A 25,665-nucleotide genomic window follows, 5' to 3' on the forward strand; every position below is an offset into this window, starting at 1 on the left:
GTCTGGGCAGCAATACCAGCAAAGGCTTCTGCTGTGTGGAGAGGGGTCAGGCGTGAAGCTGAGACCTGTGCGACTCCCAACAGTGAGCATGGAATCATGGAGGCAGGAGCTGGCTGTAAATGAACTGCTGCACAGACACTCTGGTGCCCAGCTTTCCATGCAGTGGAGATGAGAGAGCCACAGAAGCTGCTGCAGATTAATGGGAGAGGATTGGTCCAGCCCTTGCATCTTTGGAGGGGTTTGGTGAGTTTATACAGAGCTCAGGGGATGTTGTGTGGAGCCGGAGGGTGAGTCTGGGTGCCAGGAGCAGCACCGAGTCTGGAGTTCTGAAGCACTGGAGCTTCTACCTGGAGCTCTTCCAACGCTCAGGACATGGCTGGCTCTTGCTCTTTTCCCATGCAATGGGATTTAGCTGGCCCTGAGGCATTTCATGGATGCCACAGCCTCTCAGGCACAGGTGGGTTTGAGCTGTAAGTCAAGCAGCCAGAAGCTGCCCTGTATCCTGCTGTAGAGACCTGGAAATCCAGGGACTGGTGTTTCTGGCAAAGTCCATCTAGGTCAGTGTCTCATTCCTGACAGAGGTCAGCAGCAGCTGCCCAGGAGATGAGTTTGAGAACAGGATACGCGTGTGACAAGGTCATTCCCTGATGCTCTCTGCTAGCTCTGGGATATTTAGAAGCAAAGGATTTCTGTGGGGCTCGGTGGCCTTGTTCTTCTCCAAGAAGACCCAAGGACATGCCCCACATCTGGGCTCTGGGTGCCAGCCCTGCTGCCTGCCTGGAGGTCGAGGTTTCTGGTGGTGGTGTGTGAAAGCCCTCAGTGCAGGGGCTTCTCTTGGAGAACAATGGGTGTCCCTTGGGCAGCTTTCAGCCCTGCTAGGATAAGGCCTTGCTCTTGCCCTAGCTAGGGGTTTGGTTACAGATCGCTGACTGTGGGAATGGGAAATTAAATCAAGCTCTAGAAAAACAGTGGTTGAGGGTTTCTGACATCATTTCATAGGTGGAGTTGTGAGAAGTGGAAGAACTTTAAGGTAAAGGAAGCCAGCTGGGCATGTGGTTTTATTTATTACTGCCTCTTTGATGGATGTTTCTCCTTATGGAGATCAGAAGCAGGACTGATTGAGGAGTAGGTACCCTGCTCTGACAGACTCTGTCGTGTCTGTGGGTCATAAATGAAGAAGCCTGAAAGAAGTTCCCCCAGCAACACAAATTACTTGCTATTGTCAAGTAACTGCAGACCTAGTACGTTGGCAAAAAAAAAAAAAAAAAAATTAAAAAGCCTTCCTGATGAGCCCAGCAACACAAGCTCCTCAGTCAGCTGCAGGTCAGAGAGCCAGCGCTGCACGTGTGCTTTCAGAAAGGGTGTGGAGCAGAAAGCATGCTGTAGGATTTGGGTTGGTTTTTTATCTCTTGGGTGCTATTGGTTACACTCAGTCCATCAACAAATGCTTGTAACAAATGCTGTCATTCCTTTGCTGAGAAGAACACGGGTAAGTACAAGTGACCACGTGATCTCAAGACTTTGATGTGTTTCCCAATGTATTAGATTTTCTGGTATCCACTTGGAGATTAACCACGTTAGAGCAGGCTGCCTACAAGATAAATTTCCTATTAAAAATGTTGTGACATTCCCAACTTCCCTAGCCTTTTCCTGCAGCACTAAGTAAACTCTTTAAAGAGCTGGTAGCAAGGGAAACAGTCTAAGTCTTCAGAAACCTCTTCCCACGTGTAACCTTAAAAGTTACAACGCTGCGATCTAGAGAAGCTGCAAACAAGAAAGAGCTGGGTAAAACCTTTTCAGACCTCTGGACATGGAAGTCCTTCAGACCACGACTCCAGGATACTCTTTTTTGACACATATTGCCATACATTGTGAAGGTAATGCTGTCACCCTCAGCTTGCTTCTGCTTAATTGTCTAGGCCTGGCTGGGGCTGGAACTGCAGAGATGTGAGTGCAGATAGGATCTCCCAGAGGCTTATGCTGGCCAGGAAAATGCTGGCTTGGAAAAGGATGTGGGAGCGTGTTCCAAATAAGAAGAGTCTGGAAGGAGTTTTTGATGGTCTGTTATTTCACTATTAGCTGGGAGATGTGAAATTTCCTTTTCCAGATGAGCACATTTTGTGTTTTTGCAAAAGAGAGCAATTGCTTCTTGTAAGACTTAGCATTTCTGCTAATTTAATGAGCTGTCCATACAAATGGACTGGATTAGTCATTGGAAAGGCCTTTCTCAAGTTCCACAAGCATGTTTTAGGCCTCTTGATAAAGCCAGTAGCATGCTGGACTCTCACAAGCAGAAAGACCTCCAAAAGTATGCAAGTTATTTCTGGCATGTTGTATTCTCAACATGTCAAGGAAACATGGATTATTTTTACACAAACAGGCAAATCAAAATGGTTCCTTAGCAAGCTCCCATGAACATTATTGGGCCCTGAGAAGGAAAAGAAAAAAAAAAAAAAGTAAGAAAAATCATTGCTTCTCTATTAGGTTTCTTAGGTGGATCATGTTAGACATTCAGAAGTTCATTTGTACCAATTTGGACCTCTGGTGAATGATGAAGGATAACACAGGAGGAAAAAACAAGGACCAGGAATTAATCTGGATATTTTATCCTTGAGTAGATTTTTTTCCCTTACTGTGAATTTATCTTCAAATGTAGACCGTGGCAAACTGCAGACACTTCTGGAATTTCTTTTTTAACAGCCATTAAATGAAAGGTGGCGTGTAGGTGTTGAGAGGAAAAGTATCTCTGGAGCTGACCAGGCCAGCATGAAAAGAACATGCCAACATCCTGCTGAAAACCACAAAGCAGCACACCAAGATTACTGGAGTGTCCTAAACCCTCCTGGCATTGCAGCACACAAAGCCAGCTGTACTTTTCACAAATATTGGAGGCTGTTTTGAAACTCTCTATTAAGGATTACAAATGCTGAGTGCAGTTTCTGGGCAAAGACAATTAGATATCACAGCTCTGGCCTCAGCTCGGTGTTCTGTGTCTGAGCTCGCATTACTGTGGAGGGTTCTTATGCATTAGATTACCTCAGCCAGAACCAAGATCTGACACCCACCAAAGCAGAGTCCTGTGATTATGATAAAAAAATAAAAAGTCCGGCCTGGTCTCAGCATTTTTTCTGTTGCAGTGTAAAGAAGTATTTTCCCACATGGTGAAGGGACTTTTGTACAGAAAAGAGGTGTAAAGCATGCATAAGCAGTGATACTTAACGTGCATCCTCATCCAGAGCTGCTTCTCAGCGTAGTCTGTTCGCTGGATCCATGCTCATGTTCAAATTCAGGAGTAGCACTTGCTGCTTGGGCTTGGTGGAGTCACAGCCAGCTGTGTTAAGGTTTGTTTTGGCCCAATTAGTGTCGTTAATGCTTACACAGATGAACATCAATAATTTTCAGTAATTATACCTTTGCTCAGTGGGAGAGTAGTTGTTGTTGCAAGTCATTTATCCCAGGAAAAATAAAAAAAGGGAAGAGGGCACTTTTGTGCAGTCAAAACCTCCACCAACTGGGTGCCCTAACACGTTGTCAATGGGTACTGCACCACAGGGACAGTGCTGTTGTGTGATGTGCATTGCACCTGCATGAAATCAAAGTTCACACTGCCTTGTCTATTTTCCTTTTCTTTTTTTTTTAACCTTGCACTTAAAATTTGCCCTCTCCCCTCTGACAGGCCTCAAGAAGAAGCTTTGAATGTGGTGCCAGCACAACAGCAGACAATGAGAGAAACCGAGACAAACACTTCCAAGATAAGTAATAAATTATAATTGTTATTTCCTGTTATTCATCTGAATCTCTACTCCTGAGAATTTGAGTTAAATCCTAAATTTTCCTTTTATTTTTAATCAGATCATCCATCAAATTAAAAAACAGCAACACAAGGAGGTCCTAAGATAGGGTTTGCTCCAGTTTTCTTGCTGAGCATCTGTTTAGGAATTGCTGCTAAAAAAAAGTCAGAGGGGATGGTAGTTGCTGTGCTGTCACATGGGCTGATACAGCACAGAATCTGCTTAGCATTCTTGAAGGGAAATTATCCAGTGCTGTAACTCACAATTTATAATTGGTTGCATATTAATATCTAAAAAAGGCAATAAAATCCACTGTGTGTTTAAAAAAAATAGTAAGTAGGAGTATTACAAGCTGAGCAGTGAAAATCTGGAAGACTTCTTGGCTAGAGCAGGGCTGTGTGCAGTGCTGTTTCTCCCTTAATTACAAGCAATTTTAAATCATCTCCTTCCTTCAAAGAAGGATTTTGTTTGGGGTTTGTGTTAATTTTAATCTTGCTAACGTGATACTCTCTTGGAACCTGTCCCTTGTGTCATAACAGTGAGATGTGCTGCCTCTTTTGTCCCTGCCCTTTGGGAAATGCAGTTACTGCTGCTCGTTGCCTCAGCCCTGCCGTTGTGACTATCAGTGTACCTCCCTTGAAAGGAGAAGAAAACAAAACCCAACAGCAGCATTGCTTCCCTCCCCCCTGCAAGAGGTTCACTTTTATTTGTATTAGACTGTGCAAGTACTTCATGAAAATCAGGGATTTAAAATGTATGGTGCTGTATTATAGTGGAAAGCTTGTTATTCAGCACACTAATTATTTCTGAGTCACTGTATTTATGAAATGGTGTGTAATAACTACTTCACTGCCACGCAAAAGTAAATAGTACAAAAGCAGGCATTTTATGATTTTGACATTTTAGGGTATAAACATATTCCTGAGTCTCCTGGGGGGGCTACTGGAAATCAGATAATGTTTTTATGACTTCCAAAAAAATGACGTTGAACTTCATAGTCTGTAACGCTCCATATATATGGTTAATGTTGCACATTTTATTACAGCCTCAGTGGCTTATGTTACAAGTGTCAGCTGCAAAGAGAAAATGTACAAAGGCGGGTTTGTGGAACTTGGAGGGGGGAAACATCATAAAACCTTGCAATGCACACATCAAAGCCCTTGGACAAGCTGTAATGGCAGGTCCTGGGCCATGCTGGGACACCAGAATTCACCCTCTGCTTTTTTTTTGTTTCAGGATGGATTACAAAGCCCTGACTGAAGGAGGTTTTCTGCCCACACTTGTCACTAGAGGGTAAGTGAGTTTGGGTTTTTGTCAAGCCCATTGTGTGAATGACTCATTAACTCCAGAGGAACTGGGACGCCTTGAGTGACACTCTGCGAGTGAGTACAGAGGGGAAGGAGGGTGGGTTGCTGCTCCACTTGGGCTTCTGAGTAGTCTTGCATGGTCTCTGAGAACAATGGGTGGATGCTTACCAGAATACGTGATTTCAGAAAATACTGTGCCTAAAACCAGGCCTTTTGTGCTCCTGTGCAAAGCGTGCTTGGTGTTACAGAAAAGTACCCACAGCTGGTACTGAAAGAGCAAGGAGGCTTTCACTCATCTTTAAGATTCCATATATATATAAACACGATGCTGATGTTTCATGATTTCTAGCCCTTGTCCGTGTGGGAGACTTTAACTTGATGGATGTCTGCTGGAAACTCAATGCAGCAGAGAGGAGGCAGTCTAGGAGTGTGTGGAAGAGAATTTCTGTCACAGCTGTTACAAACAGAGAAGGTCCGGTGGGAGATGTGGTGGTTGAAGGCCATCTTGGGCACAGTGACCATGAAATCATAGTTTTCAATTCTTGTTTTCAGTTCTTAGTTTTCAATTCTTGAAGTAAGGAAGGGGGGTCAATAAAACCTCTGCCTTGGACTTCCAGAGGGCAGACTTTTGCTTGTTCAAGACACTGGTTGAGAGTGTCCCCTGGGACTGTTTCCCCGGGAAATAGTCCTTAATAACAAAGGGGTCCAGGAATGCTGGACATACCTAAAGATCTTAAAGGTGCAGGAGCAGACTGTCCCTAATGTGCTAAAAGATGAATCAGCAGGGAAGAAGATCAGCCTGGCTGAACAGGGAGCTTTTGGAGGAACTCAGTAAGAAAAAGAGAGTTTATGACCTTTGGAAGAAGGGGCAGGCAACTCAGGAAAAGTACAAGGATGTTGCTAAGTCAGGTAGAAAGAAAGGCAACAGCTCAGCTAGAACTTAATCTGGCCACCACTGTGAGAGATAATAAGAAGTATTTTTATAAATACATTCACAACAAAAGGAGGGCCAGTGACAATCTTCATCCTTTATTGGGCGCAGGGAGGGGATATTGTTACCAATGGTGACGAGAAGGCTGAGGTACTTAATGCCTTCTTTGCCTCAGTCTTTAACAGAAGGGTTGGTTATCCTTAGGGCAACTGGTCCCCCGAACTGGTAGGCGGGGATGGGGAGCAGAATAGACCTCCTGTAATCCAGGAGGAGGTAGTTAGTGACCTGCCAAGCCACTTAGACACAAGTCCATTGGGCAGGATGGGATTTACGTGGAGGGTACTGAGGGAGCTGGAGGAAGAGCTGGCCAAGCCCTGCTCTGTCATTTCCTGCCAGTCCTGGCTGACCAGGGAGGTTCCAGTTGACTGAAAGTTGGCCTGAAAGTTGGCCAGTGTGATGCCCATCCACAAGAAGGGTTGGAATCAACCTTGGATCCAAGGAGCTACATGCCTATCAGGCTGGCCTCAGTGTCCGGCAAGGTAATGGAACTGATTATCTTGAGTGTGATCACACAGCACATACAGGATAAGCAGAAGAACAGGACTAGCCAGCACAGGTTTAGGAAAGGCAGGTCTTGCTTGACCAGCCTGATCTCCTCTTATGACCAGGTAACCCTCCTAGGGAATGAGTGAAAAGCTGTGGATATTGTCTACCTGGGCTTCAGCAAAGCCTTTGATAGTGTCTCTCACAGCATTCTGCTGGAGAAGCTGGCATCCCATAGCTTGCACAGGTTAAGAACTGGATGGATGGTTGAGCCCAGAGCGTGGTGGTGAATGGTGCTGCATCCAGTTGGTGTTTGGTCACTAGTGGTGTCCCCAGGGATCAATGTTGGGCCCAGTCCCTTTAATATCTTTACTGATTGTTTAATATCTTTATTGATGATGTGGACAAGAGCATCGAGGGCACCCTCAGTCAGTTCACAGATGACACTAAGTTGGGTGGGAGTGTTGATCTGCTGGAGGGCAGGAAGGCTCTGCAGAGGGATCTGGACAGGTTGGACCAATGGGCCAAGGACAATGGTGTAAGGTTTAATAAGGAAAAGTGCCTTATTGAATACAATAACCAATGACTGCATGTGGCACTCAGTGCCATGGTCTAATTGACAAGATGGTCATTGGTCAAAGGTTGGACTTGGTGATCTTGGAGGTCTTTTCCAACCTTAATGATTTTATGATTTTAAATTGTATTTCTTTTCTGACTTTTCTATTAAAAAAACCAGCTATTAAGAATACCTCTGACTATTATATCCAAGGATAAGTGTTTGAGATACCTGAGAGATACTCTGGGAATTGATAAGTCTTCAGTAGAAAAAAATGCCCTGAGATCAATTTCCTGATTCAGTAGTGAAGTCCTCATATCATATAAAATGTAATGTGATTGTCCATGGCCCTAATGCAATCTTGACTTTTCTGCCAAGCTTTCATCTATAAAAATCAAATTTATCCAGCGTTTGTCTGCATTTTGAAAGGGATAAGGGTTTTTTTGAAATTGATATGATAGTAATCCTTTATGGTGCATTAATACAGGAGAACAATAATTTGTTGCATTTTCTTCACACCGAAACAATCAGCTGGGAAATGTGCATAATAATTGTCTTTGTCCTTCATTGTCACAGGCCATTAGCTAATGAATTTAAGCTGTACTTGGCTCTTGCTCCAATAAGAAAACTACATTAGAGATCTTGTAGCTGTGGTATTATATAAAACCTTTCAGTGGGTTTTATTTTAGTCTCACTGAGGTGATGCTGCCATGGATTGAGGAAGGCATCACAATTTTGTGGTGAGCAATGAGGTCAGCATTGTCTGATGTAGTGGGTCAAGCAAGCTGAAGGGCACCTATAGTTACTGTTGTTGCCAGATGCCAGACTCTCCTTGTTTGATTTCTTGTATTTTAACCAAACTTTTCATGTCTACTTTTGTGACAGTTTAAGGTTATTCTTTTGGGTGGGAAGATTTGCTAAACTCAGTTCAGCTGTACTAAGATTCATACTAGGGAAGATAAGTGGTTTGGGCAATGCTTTAAATAAACAATAGGAGCACGTAACTGTGAGTTGAGCAGTTTTATTACCTATGCAGTTTTCCTTCTCAACTAAGAGGCTGGCTAAAGAAAACCCTGTGATGCAAGGTCTTCACTGTCCTGAGCAATTAGGAGCTGTTGTTGCTGCAGTGGGCAGCAGGATCTGCAGGCCAGCAGGCCATGCAGAGTGGGACTCCTGAGCCCCAGCAGAGGGATGCAGCGGGATTTCAAATGCTGCAGTCTCCAGAGAAGCATTCCTGCCATGCTAGGCTACACCAGTCACCCAGCTACTCTGTCCTTGTCCCCATCTGTGTCACAGCTGGGAAATGACACACCATTCCTACCTCTTCATGTATTCTGCCTGCTCCCAGGGAAGACACAACCTGTGACTTCAGTTGGGTTGTTGCCACCTTTGGGCTGCCAGAATGTTGAGCAGAATAGTAGAAGCCTGAGACAAAATTCCTACCATTGTATCATTTGTGTTGAGCATCTTACCAGATGGAAAAAGAACCTGAAACTTTCCAGGCATTACTTTGTATACAAGCTTTTAGCTCATGGATGTCTTAGACTTGGGAGGAGAATGGATGGTGAGTGTGACACACATCTGCAAACTGCAGAGACTCTCTGGAGAGCAGTGGTGGCGTAACTCTGCATCTGTTCAGGGGTTATGGCTTCTGCACAAGCTGCAACACCACAGCACCTTAGGGATTGCTGTGGCAAACAGTGGTCAGATTTTGTTGTGTCCTGTAGAGAGAGATGGCACCAGATAATCAGCAGTGCAGGGTAATTCACCTGCAAAGTTGTGTGAGCAATGAGCTGGGACGGCCACTCCTGCTAACAGGCACCGTTTGCTCCCTTACCTCTTTTATCTTCATAACTGGAGTCTGGGGTTTCCATGGCCTGCAGACCCCCTGTACTGTCTGCCTACCTGGGCAAATGTGTTAACAGATAGTGCAGTGTTCTGAATGCTGTACCCAAAACCATGATGCTTTGGTGTAAACCAAGCACGGCTTGCAGCAGAGTAAGTGGTTGGAAAGCTCTGGGCACTGGGATGTGCAGGGAGCAGGTGCCAGGTTGCAGCGATCACCCATTTTTCTAAACCGGCAGCACTTACAGCCCTACTGACAGAGGTTGACTTGCACCAGAAGTAAATTCAATATGCATGAAAGGACTCTTGTTCTTCTTCAGTGGAGAGCATAAAGACATACTGTCAGACAAACTAATCTCTCTCTGATAATTTTCTTTTCAACATCATTGAACTGTCATTTCTCCTGGGCTTTGCCAGAATGTTTGACATATCTGTTGTTTCCCAAAACAGACAGATTTTGCTAGCTTGGCTGATACAGGAAATTTTGCCAGGAAGAGAGATGCTGAGATGCCTTTACCAGCCTTGTACTGTTGGGCAGGTCCTTTTGCTGAGCTCTGCAGCTCTGGTTAGGGATGAAAGGAAGGTATCTTGGTGATTGATTAGGTTACATCTTTAAGTGCAGCAATGGAATTGTTCCCAGCACTTGCCCTGGGCTGGGAGCACATCCACTGGGGTTTTGGGAGTCTACTTTTTTTACTGGAGAGAAACCCATTTATACCCCTAGATCTTTAATTTCAAAACTAGTGATTCAAAGTGGCCCCAGGCACTACTGTGTCACTGAGCTGCAGTTAGCAAGTGGCCCAAACGAGAGATTTCCTCCCCACCCCCCTCTTCCCGATTGTCCCTCTAGAGGGCTGGCAAAGCAGTCACTCCCTCTAGGCATGTGTGAAAAGTCAGTAAGATTCCAAGACGGTGGATGGAAAATACCTACATTGAGCAACCTCCTCCTTCAGCCTGGGACTCACTGAGGAATCTGCCACAGGGATAATACACGGTCCACAAGGCTACGTGTCCTCCATAGCTTGTGCAGAGAAATTTAGCAGAAATGAGGTTGTAAAGTGAGGCAAACTGGAGGAGCCCAACCACCACCATGATCTGGCAAATGAGTCCTACACCCCATTTGTGGTCAGCTCTTTTATTTTTGGAAGCTAACATGTTTTCTGACAGTGTGACTTTATACAGTCTAAAAAGCATATAGGGAGATTAGTGATAACTCAGCTAAAAATAACTTGCAACACCATTTAAATCCCTATGGGTTAATCTGGGCATATTGAAGAGCTGTTTCTGAGTCTGGAATTATCTAACTTGGCTGTGATTATGTAGTTTAATTTCCAGATTAACTAGAGGTATTTGTCTAAACTGTGTGGCTGCTAAGATATTACAAGTCGGAGCAGGAGACTGCAGTCGGTTTTACAACAGAATTAATTGCTTGTCCTTTCAAAACTGAGTTTTTCTATACCATCTCACACCTGCCCAACACCATTACTGCAAACACTTGTCCACTTGCATGTCTTGCATACATGAGTAGGTGCTTTCATTGGCTGTGACTGTGGTAACTGTAGATCTTCTGCAGGATGAAGTCCATACCACAAATATATATTTCCACTCTGTGATTTGAGGTACTTTTCATCAAGTATTCGCTAATGTCCACGCTGTGTGATGTTTGGGATTCTGGCTGTACAAGCTGTTAGCTCCAAATTTCCTCTTAGCCTGGTAGGAACACGGTTTTGCGTGATAGATTGTCTTATCACATCTGCAAGGTAATTGCTTCTCGACTGGCTTCCAAGAAGGCCTCAGATTTGATCTGTGATGGCCTGTGCATTGCTAATGCCTATATTCCAAGGAAGCATAGCCCTGTTACTGATGAACTGCTTGAATGACTGATGGTGTGGATCCAAAGTTAACTAGGCGTTCTCTTTAAAGGTGACATATATTATATTTGGGCAAAGAGGAGTTTCCTGCATAATCTTTAGAGACAGGCATGTTCCCTTTTATGATTTCTCTGGCAGTTACGGAATTACATGTAAAAGGCTTTACCATTTTCCAGCTCATTATTCTGATTGCATGGCCAGCTACTGATTTTCTGATAAACGGGATCACAGTAGGAAAAAAAAAAAAAAAAAAAGTGTGGGCTGTACAACCTTCACTCCTTGACCTTTCCACCACTGAATCTGCAGTTTTCTTAGATGCCTCTATGAAACATCTACAGCTGGTTAAGCAGAGATTTGACATAGCCAGGGTCATGTAAAATGGGTATGGGGGCTAGAAAGCAAGTCTTCCTCTGAACTTGCTCCATCTCTTATTTCCTTCCTTAACTCTTAGAAAAGGGTCTTTCTGTTCTTAACCTGTGTCTGTGAAGAAAATGTCTTGTGTTTTCAGTTGTGCTGCCATACCTCTCTGAGATGCTTGTTCCAAACCCTAGCCATAGGTTGCTCTGTCTTTATATTTGTCTAAAGTTTGGCCCTTTCACTTTCAGCTGTGTCTAGAGAGCATTGGTGGTGGTCTGTGTAGCAGCAATTAGCTTAAGAAAAAACCTGCTTATTAAAAACGGTCGTGTTTAAAGTTGAACTATAGAAATTGAAAGAAGAAGAAAACTCAGTGAGAAAAGACCAACAGTTCCAGAGAATCCAGGTAATTGTTTATGAAGGGCATCTTAAATTAACAAGCATGGATTATTTGGTCATAAATAATAGAATCATAGAATCATTTAGGTTGGAAAAGACATTTAAGATCATCAAGTCCAACGGTCAACTCAGCACTGCCCACCACTAAATCATGTCCCCAAGGGCCACATCTACATGGCCCCTCCAGGCTCTCTCCCCCCTGAGCCTCCTTTTCTCCAGGCTGACCCCCTCAGCTGCTCCTTATCAGACTTGTGCTCCAGACCCTTCACCAGCTCTTTGGCTTTTCTCTGGACACGCTCCAGCACCTCAATGTCTTTCTTGTCCTGAGGGGCCCAAACTGAACACAGGATTCAAGGTGTGGCCTCACGAAGTGCCCAGTACAGGGGGGATGATCACTGCCCTGTCCTGCTGGCCACATTATGTGCTGTTGATTTTAAGAGAGGGAGAAAGGCATTCTTTGCCCTCATTAGTGCTGCAAGATGTCCTACACAAGCATAATTATACTCTGCAAAAAGGCTAGGGAGACCACACAGGAAGGGCACTGAAGAACTGGAAAGGGTACAGGAGGCACTAAGCATGATAAAAGATTGAAGGTTGTTATTTTATTTATGGACAAAGTACTGCCTGCTTCTCTCTTTTTTTTTTTTTTTTTTTTTTTTTTTTGAGAAGAGGGTAAGTAGGGCCACTAAGAGGTGTACACAATTTCACAGGTATCAAAGGGCTATGACAAAACTCATTCAGACCACTGCAGGCTGACTAACAGGGGAGTTGATAATAAACTTGGAGAAAGCAGCACTAATCCAGTGTTTTGACCTAGAGTAGGGAAATGCTGTCTGTAGTGTAGGGTCTCCACCACCAGTGCTCCATCTTTGGTCTTGACTCCACAGGCTGGACTGCACTGAGACTTCTGCATTTCAGGAATGCGACTCCTGTCCTTGACCTCGTCTGCAGAAAAATACAACATGCCCCTTACTGCTAAGTGGTTTGGGAAGAATGTCAGCCAGACAAGAGAGGGGAGATAAAGGAAAGACAGGTAAGGATGGTTTTCATCTGCTCTGTTTGAACCACCCTGCTTGACTTTGCCTACAAAACTTTGGGCAGTGGGGTTAAGAGGGGCAGGGCAGGGATTACCTGCTCCCTCTGGGGTGGCAGAATAAAGTTTGACCACAGGAGAGCCAAGGGGCTGGGACATGAGGCTACCACTCAGGGGATGGGCCTTTTGGGTGCTCCTTCTGGCACAGAGCCTGGAGGGGAGGCACTCACTGCCTGGCTGAAGCACAAGCAGGGGCTCACCACATACAAGTGTGTCCATAAAAAAGAGGTGCTGGTGAGGTACCCCAACCCGTGTCTAGTTCTGCAGATTCCCCTTGGCAGCAGGGCTCTCTCTGGATTAGGAGGTTCAACAGGGTGGGTGTCTGTACACAGCTCCACACCTTGGGCTGGGATGTGGTTTGGGCTGGGAATGCTGCACAGGGGAGCTGTTCCATAGGCAAGAACCAGGCTGGGCTGCCTCCCTCAGCCCCTGCCAGTGTTAACAAAGCACAAGCCCACCAGAGCACATCCTAAAATCTGCTTCTTTTGCTTGCAAGGCAAGAACCAATGGTGATATTTTTATGCCTTAAGCACAGCTGGGGGTATTGCTGAAATGATATGCTTTGGTTCCAGGCTACGATAGGAACTGGGCTGTCTGATTCTGCAATAGGGGAATCGCCTTTTCTCAGCTGACAGTGTCAAAGTCAAGCTTGCAGTGCACGAATAAAATGGGGTATTCCACACACCCCACCCCCCCCCCACCCCTGCACCCTTTCAATTGTCACTGATATTTAGCAGAGGGAATATTCAAAACATTATTTCCTCCAATACAGAATGGCTGTTGGGTGTTACCAGATCACAAAAAAAGACACCTGAGCGGAGTTTTTCTGGCAACAAACAAGAAACAAAGGGAGGATTAAAAAAAAAAAAAGTTTTGCTATATATAGTGTTATGATTTTTTATGTATATATATATAAGTTAATGTTGGGATGTAAAGAAATAAAGAAAAAGAGCAGACAAGTGTGCTACCGTAAAATGTTACAGAACTGAATGTTATAGTGTCAAGCATCAGGTAGGGACACGTGTTGGGGACCAGGATGGTAGTTTACATGTATTATTGAGATCAGTGCAAACTCTCCACTACCTTATTTAACGTGGGATCAAAGGTTTGATGGGACCCAGAAATCCAAACACAGTTAAAATGTGGCAGGTGTGGGTAACCTCATGTTACCACAGCCCATTGCCTCAGAAAGAGGAATGTTCTTGCAAATTTGACATAATCCAATTAGTTGATTCCCTCGGTGACATTTCTGCAGGCTCATGTACAGAGGGACAAGGAAAGGGAGATTTATGACAGCTATTCCTAGCAAAGGTCATTTCTTTATTAGTGAACAACCTGTCCTGAGTCATGCTGATGACGAGGCGTTGAAGGATAAGGGAGAGGCTGTCTAGCTTTAAAACTTAAAGGGAATAACAGCAATAGAGCATAGATCATCTCTCTACATGGACCAGGAGGACTGAAAGCTCCCACCATCAGGCCAAAGCCAGAGAGTATGAGGCAAAATCCAGAAAAAACCAAACAAACATGGGGATTTCTGTGGAGATTGCGAAGGAGGTTGGATGGTTCAGTGTCAGCACAGCAGGGGGGAAAGAGGAGCCACAGGCGTGAGTATGTGTTTTTGGATAGGATGAGTGTCCTCGGTGGAACCAGCTGCTTATAAAGAACCTGGTCTGGTTGTTCTGGGGAATCCCTGGTCAGCACTGCCAAATTCCCAGCTTGAGCAGCTCTCAGCATCCCATTCCATGCCATTTCCAGAACAACACAGATGAGGCCATGCTCAAATGTATACAAATACAGTTCCTCTGCTGTCTTTCTCCATAGGTAAGGAAAGCAGCAGAACTGACAGGAATATGGTTTCAATAGATTGTGACATACATATTATGTATTTTTAAATAATAAACCAGCATCTGCCTATTCACCACGTGAATATTTTTACTGCTTGCAGAAGAGAAGGGTTTTGACACTGTACATAAAATGATGCATCATTTTTTTCATAATCAGAAGGACCCTGCTGGGAGTTGCACGAGAGTTGTTCGCTCAGGTATTGACCTTAAAGGTGAGCATTGGGTACTTTGGTGTAGTAAGCTGTGCTTGTTTTCACCATCAAGCTCATAATATTGGATTAAGTAAATATGTGACAGTTTCCCTAGACCTTGGCTCAGATCCTGAGCCACCCTCTAGAGCTGAGCTATGGTTTGAGCTGGGTCACTGGCACAAACCAGGCGTGTGGCTGGCAGGACCAGTCAGGAGATCTTTGCAATATGGAAGTGAAGTCAACAGGGAGGTTCCTTGCTGACCCATCTGAGCGCTCTGACCCAAGGAAGGGGTATGAGGTTCTTCATCTGTGCCCTTGCTAATCCCTTTTTGCCCTTTATTGGATCCTCTGCGCTGTGAGTTGCCAACAGAAGTCACACGAGCTTTTGAGTTGGTCTGGTAGGAGGCTCAGTCCGGTAACCTCGTAATGCTGTGGTGGCCTCCAGCTTTTAACCTCCAGCTGAAGATCTGCCCTTCCTTCCACAGCAGTGCTTCACACCCTTTGAAATCCCCTAAAGCTTTCCCCAAAATTGCAAGAACTGAGGATTGCTAGTCTTAAAAACTGTAAAATAAATGGATAATTTGTAGGATAATTGCCTATGTTATATTTCTCCCCACACCACAAAGGAAAAAGCAGCCTTATGCCATGTACCTCCCAGGCCTGGTGTAACTAGAATCCAAAAGCTATGAAGGAAATGGAAAATGTTAATAAATAATGATGTTTGAAACACAAGTCACTGAACAAACCACCAGACCTTCTGCAGTTATTCCACAGGACAGAAAATGTGTATCTCAGTTTGAGGAAAATAAGATCTTGGTAAAGATTAGGAATTATCCTGAGTGCTGCCCGACATTTAGGAGACAAAGTATAGAAATTTATGGATTAACTTATGGATTAACTTTTGGTAGTATATTCAGAGTAAAGACAAGTTTTGAAATAAAATCAGCACAACTGATTACTTGACGTTTCCTTGGTATGAGGAAGTAGGGATCTCCTCAGGTCCACTGGAATTTCATAGAACCTTGTTTGATCCACTTTATAGCTGCCAGTTTTCCATCTGGTATTTTCCAAGTCAAAGTCAAGCATGTGTGTGCTCTACACTGCGTGTTCTCAGTCTGATGTGCTCTGGAAATCCTGGCCTCAATTTCCCAAATCCTAAGCAGGTGATCTGCATTTAATCAGTGGATGTCTCCCTCAAGTGTGTTGGAATTACTCTGTGTGCAGACCAGCTGCAAAACTGGGACAGAAATGTTAAGACAAATGTGCAAAATCTTCAAACTGTAACTTCAAAAACATTCTGGAAAAAGAGCATTTCCGAGAAGCTCCGATATGAGTGGTACAACTGCCTCTAACATTTCTAGTGCAATGGTTTAGGAGAATCACTGCCTTTCCCAGGCAGCTTGGGTTAAGGGACTGAAGACGGACACACTATAAGCAAAGGGCTGGTGTTTTCAATAGCTCAAATATTCACCCTCTCCGAAATAACTTAGTTCAGCTTAGGCCCGTGGCCATCCACACATTCTTCTTCTCCTTTCACTCCAGCCACTGAATGCTGGCAGCCTCTGCGATATGCCAGCACAGTGAGAAGCAGCTTAAGAGAAAGGAGGGAAACACTGGGATAAGGAGCTTCCCAGTCCGCGGATCAGGCTTGCACTCTATTTGGTTTGTCATGGAAAAGAACACAGAGGACTGCAAAGCCCGGAGGCTTCAATTTCACAGCTGCTCTCAGAGCTCCACTGCATTATCATGTGTATTTCCCTGTGCTTCCACTCGATCGCTGGCTTAGTTTCTGATTCGGCCGGCTGATGGGTTTGGGATTAGCTCCCACAGATCGCACAACCACCTCTACCCAGACTCTGAGATTCAGTGAATTTCAGAATCATTGCAAATGGCGCTTTGGGATCCAGAACTTAACCGCACGCGTCCGGGTGTCCAGGAGGCACATGGGACACGAGCAGCGTGGCACTTTTCTCTGTGAACCAGAATAAGCCCCCGTTTAGTGTCAAGATCAGTGCTGGAACCCAGCACCGAGCGTTTACATCTGGCTCCCGACACCTCCTCAGTGGCACTGCGCGCTGGGAGAAACACTCAGCCAGCCTGGCTATGGGGAATTCACAGCCACATCCCACCGGGATCGCCCCCCGTCGCTGCCCCGCTCTCCCCCGCAGCCACTTTTACACAGAACTGCGCAGCACACCCAGCCCCCAGCGCCGCTCTGCGCACGCCGCTCGCACCGGCAAAGAAAACATCACTCTGCCCGCGGAATTTCATTCCCACCAACTTCCCGTCCCCACGCGAACTCCGGAGCCCCTCCCGTACCGGGGCCTGCGCCGCGGGACTCGGGCTGGGCCTGGCGCTCGGCCCGACCCCTCCCCAGGGCGGGCCCGGCGCGGGGACTGTCCCTCGCCGTGCTTCCTCCGCCCCTCCCGCCGCCTCCATCCGCGTCTCGCTGCCGCTCACTCGCTCGCTCCCTCCAGCCGGCCCGCGCCCCCCTCACGGGCACCGCCTGGGCTCCCCTCCCGGCCCCGGGCGGCGGGTCCCGGGGCCGCGCGAGCGCGCCAGCCCTGCCCTGACAGCCCCGCTGCCGCTGTGGGAAGCGCCGCCGCCAATCGCCGGGCGCTCTCGCGCTGACGGGCGGCCTCACCCACCTATCGCGTGGCTCCCCTCACAAGAAGCCCCGCCCCCTCGGGGCTAGCGGCAAATCAGAGGAAAGGCGGGGCTGTGGGCGGGAGGGAGGCCCTGCCGAGCCCCGTCTGCGCTCGCCGCCCCCCCCCGCTCCGCTGCCCCTCAGGAGCGCAGATGATTGACAGGAGCGACGCCCAATGGGGCGCTGTGGCCCCGCGGCGCGGCCAATGGCGCGCTGTGGGCGGGCGCTGTGGGCGGTCCGAGCGGCGGGCCGGGGCGCGGCGCGGCGCAGCGCCTGCAGGAGGGCGATGGTGGCGGCGTGAGGCGCGGGCTGAGCCGCGCTCTGCGTGCCCGGGGCTCGCCATGGGGCTGCGGCAGGACGGGGGCAGCCGCGGGGCGCTGCTGCTGCTGCTGCCGCCGCCGGCGGCGGGGCTGCCGCAGTGATGGGCAGCGGCAGCGCCGGGGCTCGTCTGCCGTGTGGTGCCAGCGCGCCCGCCCGGCGGGGCCGCCCGCGAGGAGCCGGCGGCAGGTGAGTGCCGCGCACGGGGACCCGCCCGCGCCGCGCCCGGGGCCGCCCGTTCCCCTCCGTGCCGCGCTCGCCGCCCGTTGGCGTTTTTTTCATTTTTTTTTAAACCTTCTGCGGCTCCCGGCCAAGGGCGGGGGGCGCTGCCCCGGCGGGCTGGGCGCGGAGGTGACACGGGCTGGGCGCTCCTCGCCCCGCGGCTCCGTGGGGACCACCTTCCCCCCCGCCGCGGGGGGACGTTCTGCTCCAGGTATCCTCCTCGCCAGCTTTGATGCCGTCCTGCCTGCCCTGCCTTCTCGCCAGGTGCGGCCAGCTTTTGCTTCTCCGTATTCCTAATGAAGAGGCTTTTTTTCCCCCTGCACCTGGCAGAGATGCTGCTTTCCTTTCGAGGGACGAGACCCACCTGGGTTTCTCCTCTTCCTTTTTACCTCCCTGATGGATCATTCCTCCGTGCAGGATGGGGAGACGTTTCAGTTTCAATATGATGCAGCGAGGAAGATGGGGAATCCTGGGTAGTAGCCAAGACTCGGGAGATGCCCCTTCCTCTTTCATCCTCCTCCTCACCCTGTCACGGGCGTTTGAGTAGTAACACTCCCTTGCCGGCTTTTTGGCTGGTCCTTCTTCTTGGACAGAGAAATGGGAGCAGGAGGAGTGTGTGTAAGAGAGGAAACAACTGTTACACCTTTTGTCATCAAGACAAAGAACTTCATCTCCCTGTGTCCCTCCCTCTGGGTGCATATTGGCAGCACCTCAGCCACTTTGCATTGCTTCCCGGAGATGCTTCGTAGGGAGATGCTTCATAAGGATCCGGTGTGGCTCTGACCTGCCCTTTTTTTGTTGTTGTTGCCAATTGTGATGGTGCTGATAAAAGGACATGTTGATATGTTTCCAAACAGTCTCGCGGTTTGCATTCTTGAAATTGCTGCAGCGTTCTTATTTATTTATTTAATTGGAGGGGTGGGGGGATTGACAACAGGAAGGGGGTATGTTTTTGTAGTTCGCTGTAGTTGTTTGAAAGGTACGAGGTCACGTGCAATTGCAGCACTGTGGTGTGGAGTATATTAACCAGTGCTTTCTCCCCCTGTCTTGTCTTCCAGTCCTGCAGTCTTCACTTCATCTACTGTGCGAGGAATGGTGATTCTGTGAGAGAACTTCCCTTTGATTACCCGTCTCCTGCTATTGCTTGCTGCTCCTCACCAGTGATGAGCCATTCAGCTGGACTGGGATTTACCGTGAAGAAGGGAGAGGCAGAATATGAATTGTAGACATCCTATTGCATTCCTCACGTACTGTTTTTACTGTGTCTGTATATAAACCTGCTAGTATCAAGCACACACACTCTCTTAAACCTACATTGGTATTCACAGACTTGCTATTGTGTAAGAGGACTGGTGTTTTTCACCACCATGGCTTCAGTTTGGAAGAGGCTGCAGCGTGTTGGGAAACATGCATCCAAGTTCCAGTTTGTGGCCTCTTACCAGGAATTGATGGTCGAGTGCACCAAGAAATGGTAAGAAGTGGCTCATGTTGCTGCACAAATGATGGAGTAAGATGTGTTGGTGAAATACGAAGGATGTTGCTCATTTTGTATTGTTTGGTGTGTGTGCACTGCTCTTGCATCCCGTTACCTTCTCTTGCTTGCCCACTGCAGAGGCACCTGAGTGGGGTACTTGTCTTTCTCAAGGAGCGCTTGCTTTGTTGTGTAGTTATCCTGGACCTACTGGGTTTGTTCTGTATTCTGAGTTTTTAGGCTGGCATTGTTAGAGAAGGGTGCATTTATTAGCTTGACATCTGTGACATATGTGACTTAGTGGTGTGGTTTTTGATTGTTGGTTTTGTTGTTCGGTTTCGTTTTTGGGGTTTTTTTTTAAGTATTTCCCGTGAGCTGTTTTCCAACTGCCAACTCAACTCATCATGGATGGGCGTTGTCTGCTGTCACTGTTGTTACCTGACTGGGGCATTTGAGATCAGTCCTGGAGGTGTGGTGGTGGTGGTGGGATATCTGGGGTGGATGCCAATTTTGATTTTTGACTTTCTTACCTGAAGAGGTCATGTTTCTTCTTCTCTTGCTTGTTCCTTTCTATCTTTTAACGAGAAGAGGCAAGAGACAGGTCCTTGGGAACTGCCTTAAGGTAACTGTTTAGTCAGGCAAGAATTTTGTGCAGTGGTGGTCCAGTTGGATGTCTTTGTAGCCAACTAGACAGCAGTTAATGGTTAATCCTGTGGGTCTGGCAGATCTTTCCTTTGCAAAATGAGCTTAGATAAATCTGCTAGGGAAGACTAGAGGCAGCTTTTAAATAGTCAGGGAAAGATCTCTGTGATAGAAATACTTAACTGCTGTTTTATATGTTTGGAATATTGATGTTACTGACATAATTCCTCACATTAGTGTGAGCCTGTAGTGTCAGGGGATGAAGAAAATACTTTCCAGACCTCATGGACCGAGATGTTCAAATTGCCTTGTAATAAACTGCAGCCTCCTTTCTAATACTTGGCCTTTATTCTTGTTGGCAAGTTTGGCACTTGCATTGGCTGCTTTCACTGGCTATGAGTAATTGCCTCTACAAATTTAAATTCTATCTCCTGGAGTAGGAAATCTCTGTCAAATATGCTGGAAGGCTGCTCACTGCTCTGTCTTAAAGGAACACTGTCAGTTTAAAGGTTTGGGTTTTTTTTTAATAGCAAGTTATCTTCGTGCCTAAAATGTTCTGAAATATTATTAAGAAACAGAATTGTTTTGGAAGTTGGCCTTGCTTTCACAGAGGAAACTACAAATAAAAACATTGTAGAAGTTGAAGGAGGCTGTTTGTGATTATCTTGTGGGATCTACTGTCCTAAAGGGGCCAAAGAGTTTTCCACAGTAATTTTGATTTATCAGGTTTATTTCAGCAGTTGGGTTTATTACTTTTTATGTTCACTTTACATTAACAGGCCTGTTTTAGTTTCATTTTCACTTTGATTTACTCATTGCTTGAGAATTGGCAGAATGCTTCAGCGCTAAAGTATGAATCCTGCAGGGGAATGTTCTCATTGGAATTGCAGCTAACTGTCACTTGATTTAAGTAAAGGTCATACACAAAAGTTCTCTTATGAAGGATCTTATTATTTTAGAAACAGCTTATGGGTTAATCATAAGTGAGAGTGCCCACCTAGCAAAATGCCTGTGTGTGAAGCAGTGAAGCAGCCTTTCAAAGACTCAGATATGCAACTAATTTTTAAAACTAGGTCATCTTCCTGAACTTTCATTTTATGTTCTTGAATATAATTATAGGCAAGATCAGTACTTGTGCTGGTTCTGACAAAGCAGCAGTATGGTGGTGAAATGTGGATGAATTCTAGGAAAAATAACAATGGGGAAAAACATCACTCACACAGTCCTTTGATTGTGGGTTTTTTGCTTCTGCTTCCTCTTATTTGGAGAACCTTAACAAAAATGTTCCTTAAGCATGCAAACTAAAATACAATATTTCTGCCATAAGTCAAACTTCTGTATGAAACAAAGGGGTAAATATTTATTTATTTTGAGAGCCTTCAACTAAACCTTTCCTTATCCTTTGGAGAAGGTACAGATTATATACATTTTTTTGTACATGCTGACAGGATCACTGCTTCATCTGTTTCTAGGTCTTGTCTCTGAGTTTGGCCCATGTGAGAACAAAACAGAAGAAATGAACTCCATATGCTGTTCTTGCTGAAAGTATTCAATATATATTAAGTGTCAGTGCTGTAGTCTGTAGTTTGTTTGATTGTAATGTAGTAAGCAGTAAGTTATTTTAATGTATTGGCATTTTAACAATGCAGTGTTTCTGGAGGAAAAGAATGCTCCATTCATATTTTAAAATAAATGACAACGCAGCCATAAACACACTGGAACTGAGAAGTGTCTGTGAGCAAGGATTGTGCATGACCAAAACAGGCTGTGTGCCTCTTTGTGAACTGCTGTCTTCTGTTGGGTCTACATTTGCCTGACTCTTCAGAGAAGGACTTGCGTGTTAGGATGTTTTTGTACCGGTCGTGTATGGTTTGCAATGTTGGGTGTGTTTCTGGTTGGCTTTAATACTCTTTGTCTCCTCTGGACTTGTATTGATTTGAGTTTGTTGTTTTGGTTTTTGGTGGGGTGTTTTTTTTTTTTTTTTTTTGGTTTTGGTTTTTGTGGTTTTGTTTTTTTTTTTTTAATTTTTTAAACTTAGTGTTTAAAATAGCTCCTGCCTTTTTTTCTGGTTACCCTGGCTGTGTGGAAAGTTACTACCACTCTGGTGTTGCTGCTTCACTCTTTTAAAGGGTTATCTCTAGGTATAGCAGCATTTGTCCAGATTAGGCTGAAACCTCCTTTCCTTGCTTTTTCTGCTTTCTACACTTTGTGATTCTTGTCCCTACTAATGATTAGAGACAGCCACTCTCAAATGATGGCTTTTCATTGGTGATGTGTTTGGAGGGAGACAGGTTGTGATGGAGTGTCCAGTGTTGTCACTGTTCCTTATTTTTCAGATAATTAACAGGACTGAGTCACTTCTGTGGCATTTTGGCAGCTCCCACTGACCCAGACCTAATTACTGTGGCTGCCTAGTACCTCTGAAAAATTGAACAGTTGGTTTATTTAGAGCCTTTCATTAAAATAAATAAACAAACAAGTGTAGTCTTGGTCTTTAATATGGATTAGTGAGTTCTGCTATGGTGAAATCAAAATGCTTTGCATTAATCATATAAGCACTTGATTTTTTTTTTTTTTTTTTTTTAAAAGATGCTTACTTGGAAGTGCTGGAGTGCATCATCCTCCATTTACCCTTGGAATAAGCCAGGGCAGCTCAGGATTTTCTACCCAGCCTCGTCAGTGAGCTGCAGTCCTGGCCTGAAAGGAATATGTGTTGATAGGAGAGAGTTAATTTAGTGCTTATCCTCAGTGCAGAGTCATTGAATAAAACCAGAAATCAGTCTCATTCATTGTGCTTAGGCTCCTACAAAAAAGACCTGTATTTACTGCTCTGTGCTGGTTTTGTGTGAGATAGAATCTGGGCATCACTGGCAGGTGTAATGCTGTGACTTGTGCAGGGGACCCAGTTCAGTTCCTGAGCATTGGTGTCAGGTGCTGTTTTGAGATACCTTCGGGTTTACTGCCAGTCCCAGCTGCCAGTTTGGAGAAGCCGAGGTCTCCTGTTGACCCTGTGTCAGACCTGCCAGCCTGGCAAGCATCTCTTGTGTACCTTGGGGCTCCCCAGCTGCTGGAGGCCTCTGTTCAGGCAACTGAGTCAAGGGTTGTCTGAGATACAGGCTCAGCAGAGGAGGCTCCCAGGAGGAAAGTTGTCCTTTGGACCAGAAATCCGTTCTAGTACTTGGACCTAAACCTCTGATAGCAGTTTTATAGAGCTGCTGAAACATCTAATGCTGAACACATGAGCTCTCTAGGGTGGCTTTTATGTTTCCTTATTGTTGTGTGATATCTCCCAAGTCAAGGACTCAATAGAGGCTTCAGGTGTAATATTGACTGGTTTCCACAGAGAATGGCTTCACCTACAGAGCTGAGGTTGCCATCTTCCTAATATGTCATTGTCCTTTAGATGCTTTTATGAGCGAGCAAGCTGCTCTCCTGAACGTGGGTGCTAACTGCTTAGAAAGGCTGGAAAAGAGTAAACATAAAGAGGCTTTTCTACAGGATTTGTATTCAGGGGTTGCTTTAGAGATGAAGAAGCCTCAATAGAGGCTTCAGATGTAATATTGACTTATGTTTAAGAGCCTTAACTGAAGACAGTTTTCACGTCCATAAGGCAAGTTACCTATTTTTATATCAATTAGGTATGGTCTGAAGTAGGTTCTGTATTTTCAAATATACATCTTTCTCCCTTGGAAATAAAGTAAGGCTTAATCTTTTTTTTTTTTTTTTTTTTTTCCCAACAGGCTTTAGCCATCTGTTTTTCTCTTCTATTGTAGTTTCATAACTGGATGCTGCAGGAATCCTAAGATTTGGCATGCACTGTGCATGGAAGAGAAATGAGCTTTCTGAGATTCCACGGTTCACACTGATCTGTTTGCCTTCTGCTTTCCAGCAAACTCATCAGTGCTGAAGGCCACCAAAAGAACTGGAGTTAACTGGTTGTTGTAGAAATCCTTGGTTTCCCCTGCAGGGTCAGGCTGTTACATTGCTGAATTAATTTCCTTGCTTTGTATTGTTGTTAGAGGGGATTTTGTGAGTACCTAAGAGCTTTTAATTATAAAGGGTCATCATATTTAATCTCTTTGAGTCAGTTTTGCCATGAACCATGCTTCTTTTCCTCATGGGCTTGCTCTGCTGAGTTTTTGATTGTATTGGAGTGTTAGTTGTATAGGTGTACTGTAACACTTATAGCTTGTGCAAGGAAGGCACTGTGCAGTTTCTTCTGCATTTTAGCTTCTGTTCTCCTCTCAGTGAAATGATACTCTGTCCTTACACTTTTGAGATCTGATGCAACACCAGATAAACCCCATTTCCAAACATGCTTTAGCATTTTCTTTTCCATTCCAGTTTTGACTGAGGACTTTTTGAGGACCTAAATTGTGTATCAAACTTACTCTTTCCAAATAATCACTACCAGCTACCTTACAGCTCTCTTGTCCCTTTCTTTCTGCAGTCAATTAAAACTGTCTTATTGTCCATACACAAAAGCAGTTTTCCTCTGTCACCTTGCATCTCTCTTCTTTGTATCAAAAAAAAAAAATCCATGATTGCAGAAACATATACTTGCTCCTTTGGACTCTCTGCCTGACTTCTGTCAATCCTGACTCTTTAACACCAGCTGCTTTCCTTCCCTACCTTACCAGGCTCACCTCCTAGCCCTTTTTACAGCCTTGGGTCCGTTCCATGGACCACAAGTTAGGAATTTCTTGTCAAAATTGTTGGCTGCATATTGGCATCAAAGAGATTTCAATAGGAAATCTGGGGGTATATGTGAAATCTTTGTTGCTGCTGACTTTTTAGGTCGTCGGTGCTGCATACGTACACCCATTTTGTATTTGCAGCAACTTTTTGAGGGTTTTTTTGGAACTCTGTGTCCGATTCCTGAAAGACAGAAGCAGGCACAGAGTTTAGTATCTGTAAGGTAGAACGATTTGTGTTTGGTCTAAATACTGGTTCTGAATTCTATTTTTCTCTGAGAGAGAGAATTCTTTTCAGCAACTCCTTGACATTGGTTACTGCCCTAGCATTAACAAAAATAATTACTGAATGCAGGTGTATGTTAGTGTATTTTGTTCATTCAGGGAGGCAATCCCCACCCATTTAACTGCCCACTCTAGTTATGTTCTAACACGGCTTTATTTTTTGAGAGAGAAACTGCGCAACTTCCTCACAGAGCTTTTTGAACAAATAAAACCTTGCTCTGTTCCTGCAGGCGCTGTGGTGCACACGTGCACTGAAGTGCGTGTGCTGTTCTTTTGAACCCAGTGGACTTGATCTGGAATGAAGAATTTTTTTTTTTTTTTTTTTTCAGGATTGGAAACTTGTGAATGTTCTTTTCAGCGCTTTGTGTTATGAGGTTAAATAAAATGCAATATTATGACGTTGTGTAGGCCTCATCTGAGCTGAGTCTTCAGTCTCTTAGTCTGCTCAGGCTGTGTAGTGCCAGTCTGCTGCTTCAATTACTTTTTAATTGGTTGGAGAGAGCTGAAGTCCCTTTCACAGTTTAGTGTGAATAAGTAGGGGAGGAGGAGGCTGGTAAGGTTGACTAAATCTGAGGAAATAAAACAAACCCTTCAGTTATGGTAGTAATTCTGCTTGGGTGGCTTTCTGAGAATATGGGGGCGGGGGTGTGTGTGTGTTTAT

At 45.4% G+C, this 25,665-nt stretch overlaps 1 protein-coding gene and 1 long non-coding RNA gene across 13 annotated transcripts in view; one reads left to right on the top strand and one right to left on the bottom strand.

Annotated features, from left to right (window-relative positions):
• Nucleotides 1-12,230: 12,230 nt before the first annotated feature.
• LOC126640320 (uncharacterized) lies at nucleotides 12,231-17,159 on the bottom strand. The gene is made up of 2 exons (XR_007628985.1): nucleotides 17,045-17,159; nucleotides 12,231-12,542 (listed from the first exon to the last, which is right to left on the bottom strand). It is a non-coding gene; the product is annotated as an uncharacterized LOC126640320 (long non-coding RNA).
• A 550-nt stretch (nucleotides 17,160-17,709) lies between these two features.
• Nucleotides 17,710-25,665, top strand: part of EHBP1 (EH domain binding protein 1) — a 210,109-nt gene continuing 202,153 nt past the window's right edge. For all 12 annotated transcript variants that reach the window (XM_050316897.1, XM_050316898.1, XM_050316899.1 and 9 more), the window contains exons 1-2: nucleotides 17,710-17,879; nucleotides 18,971-19,383. In XM_050316897.1, the coding sequence (XP_050172854.1) occupies nucleotides 19,280-19,383 (104 nt within the window). In that variant the 5' untranslated portion in view covers nucleotides 17,710-17,879; nucleotides 18,971-19,279. The remainder of the gene's footprint in view (nucleotides 17,880-18,970; nucleotides 19,384-25,665) is intronic.

The sequence above is a fragment of the Myiozetetes cayanensis genome, unplaced genomic scaffold (genome assembly GCF_022539395.1).
Source record: "Myiozetetes cayanensis isolate MyiCay16 unplaced genomic scaffold, myiCay2020 scf2-11, whole genome shotgun sequence".
Classification (NCBI taxonomy): Eukaryota; Metazoa; Chordata; class Aves; order Passeriformes; family Tyrannidae; genus Myiozetetes; species Myiozetetes cayanensis.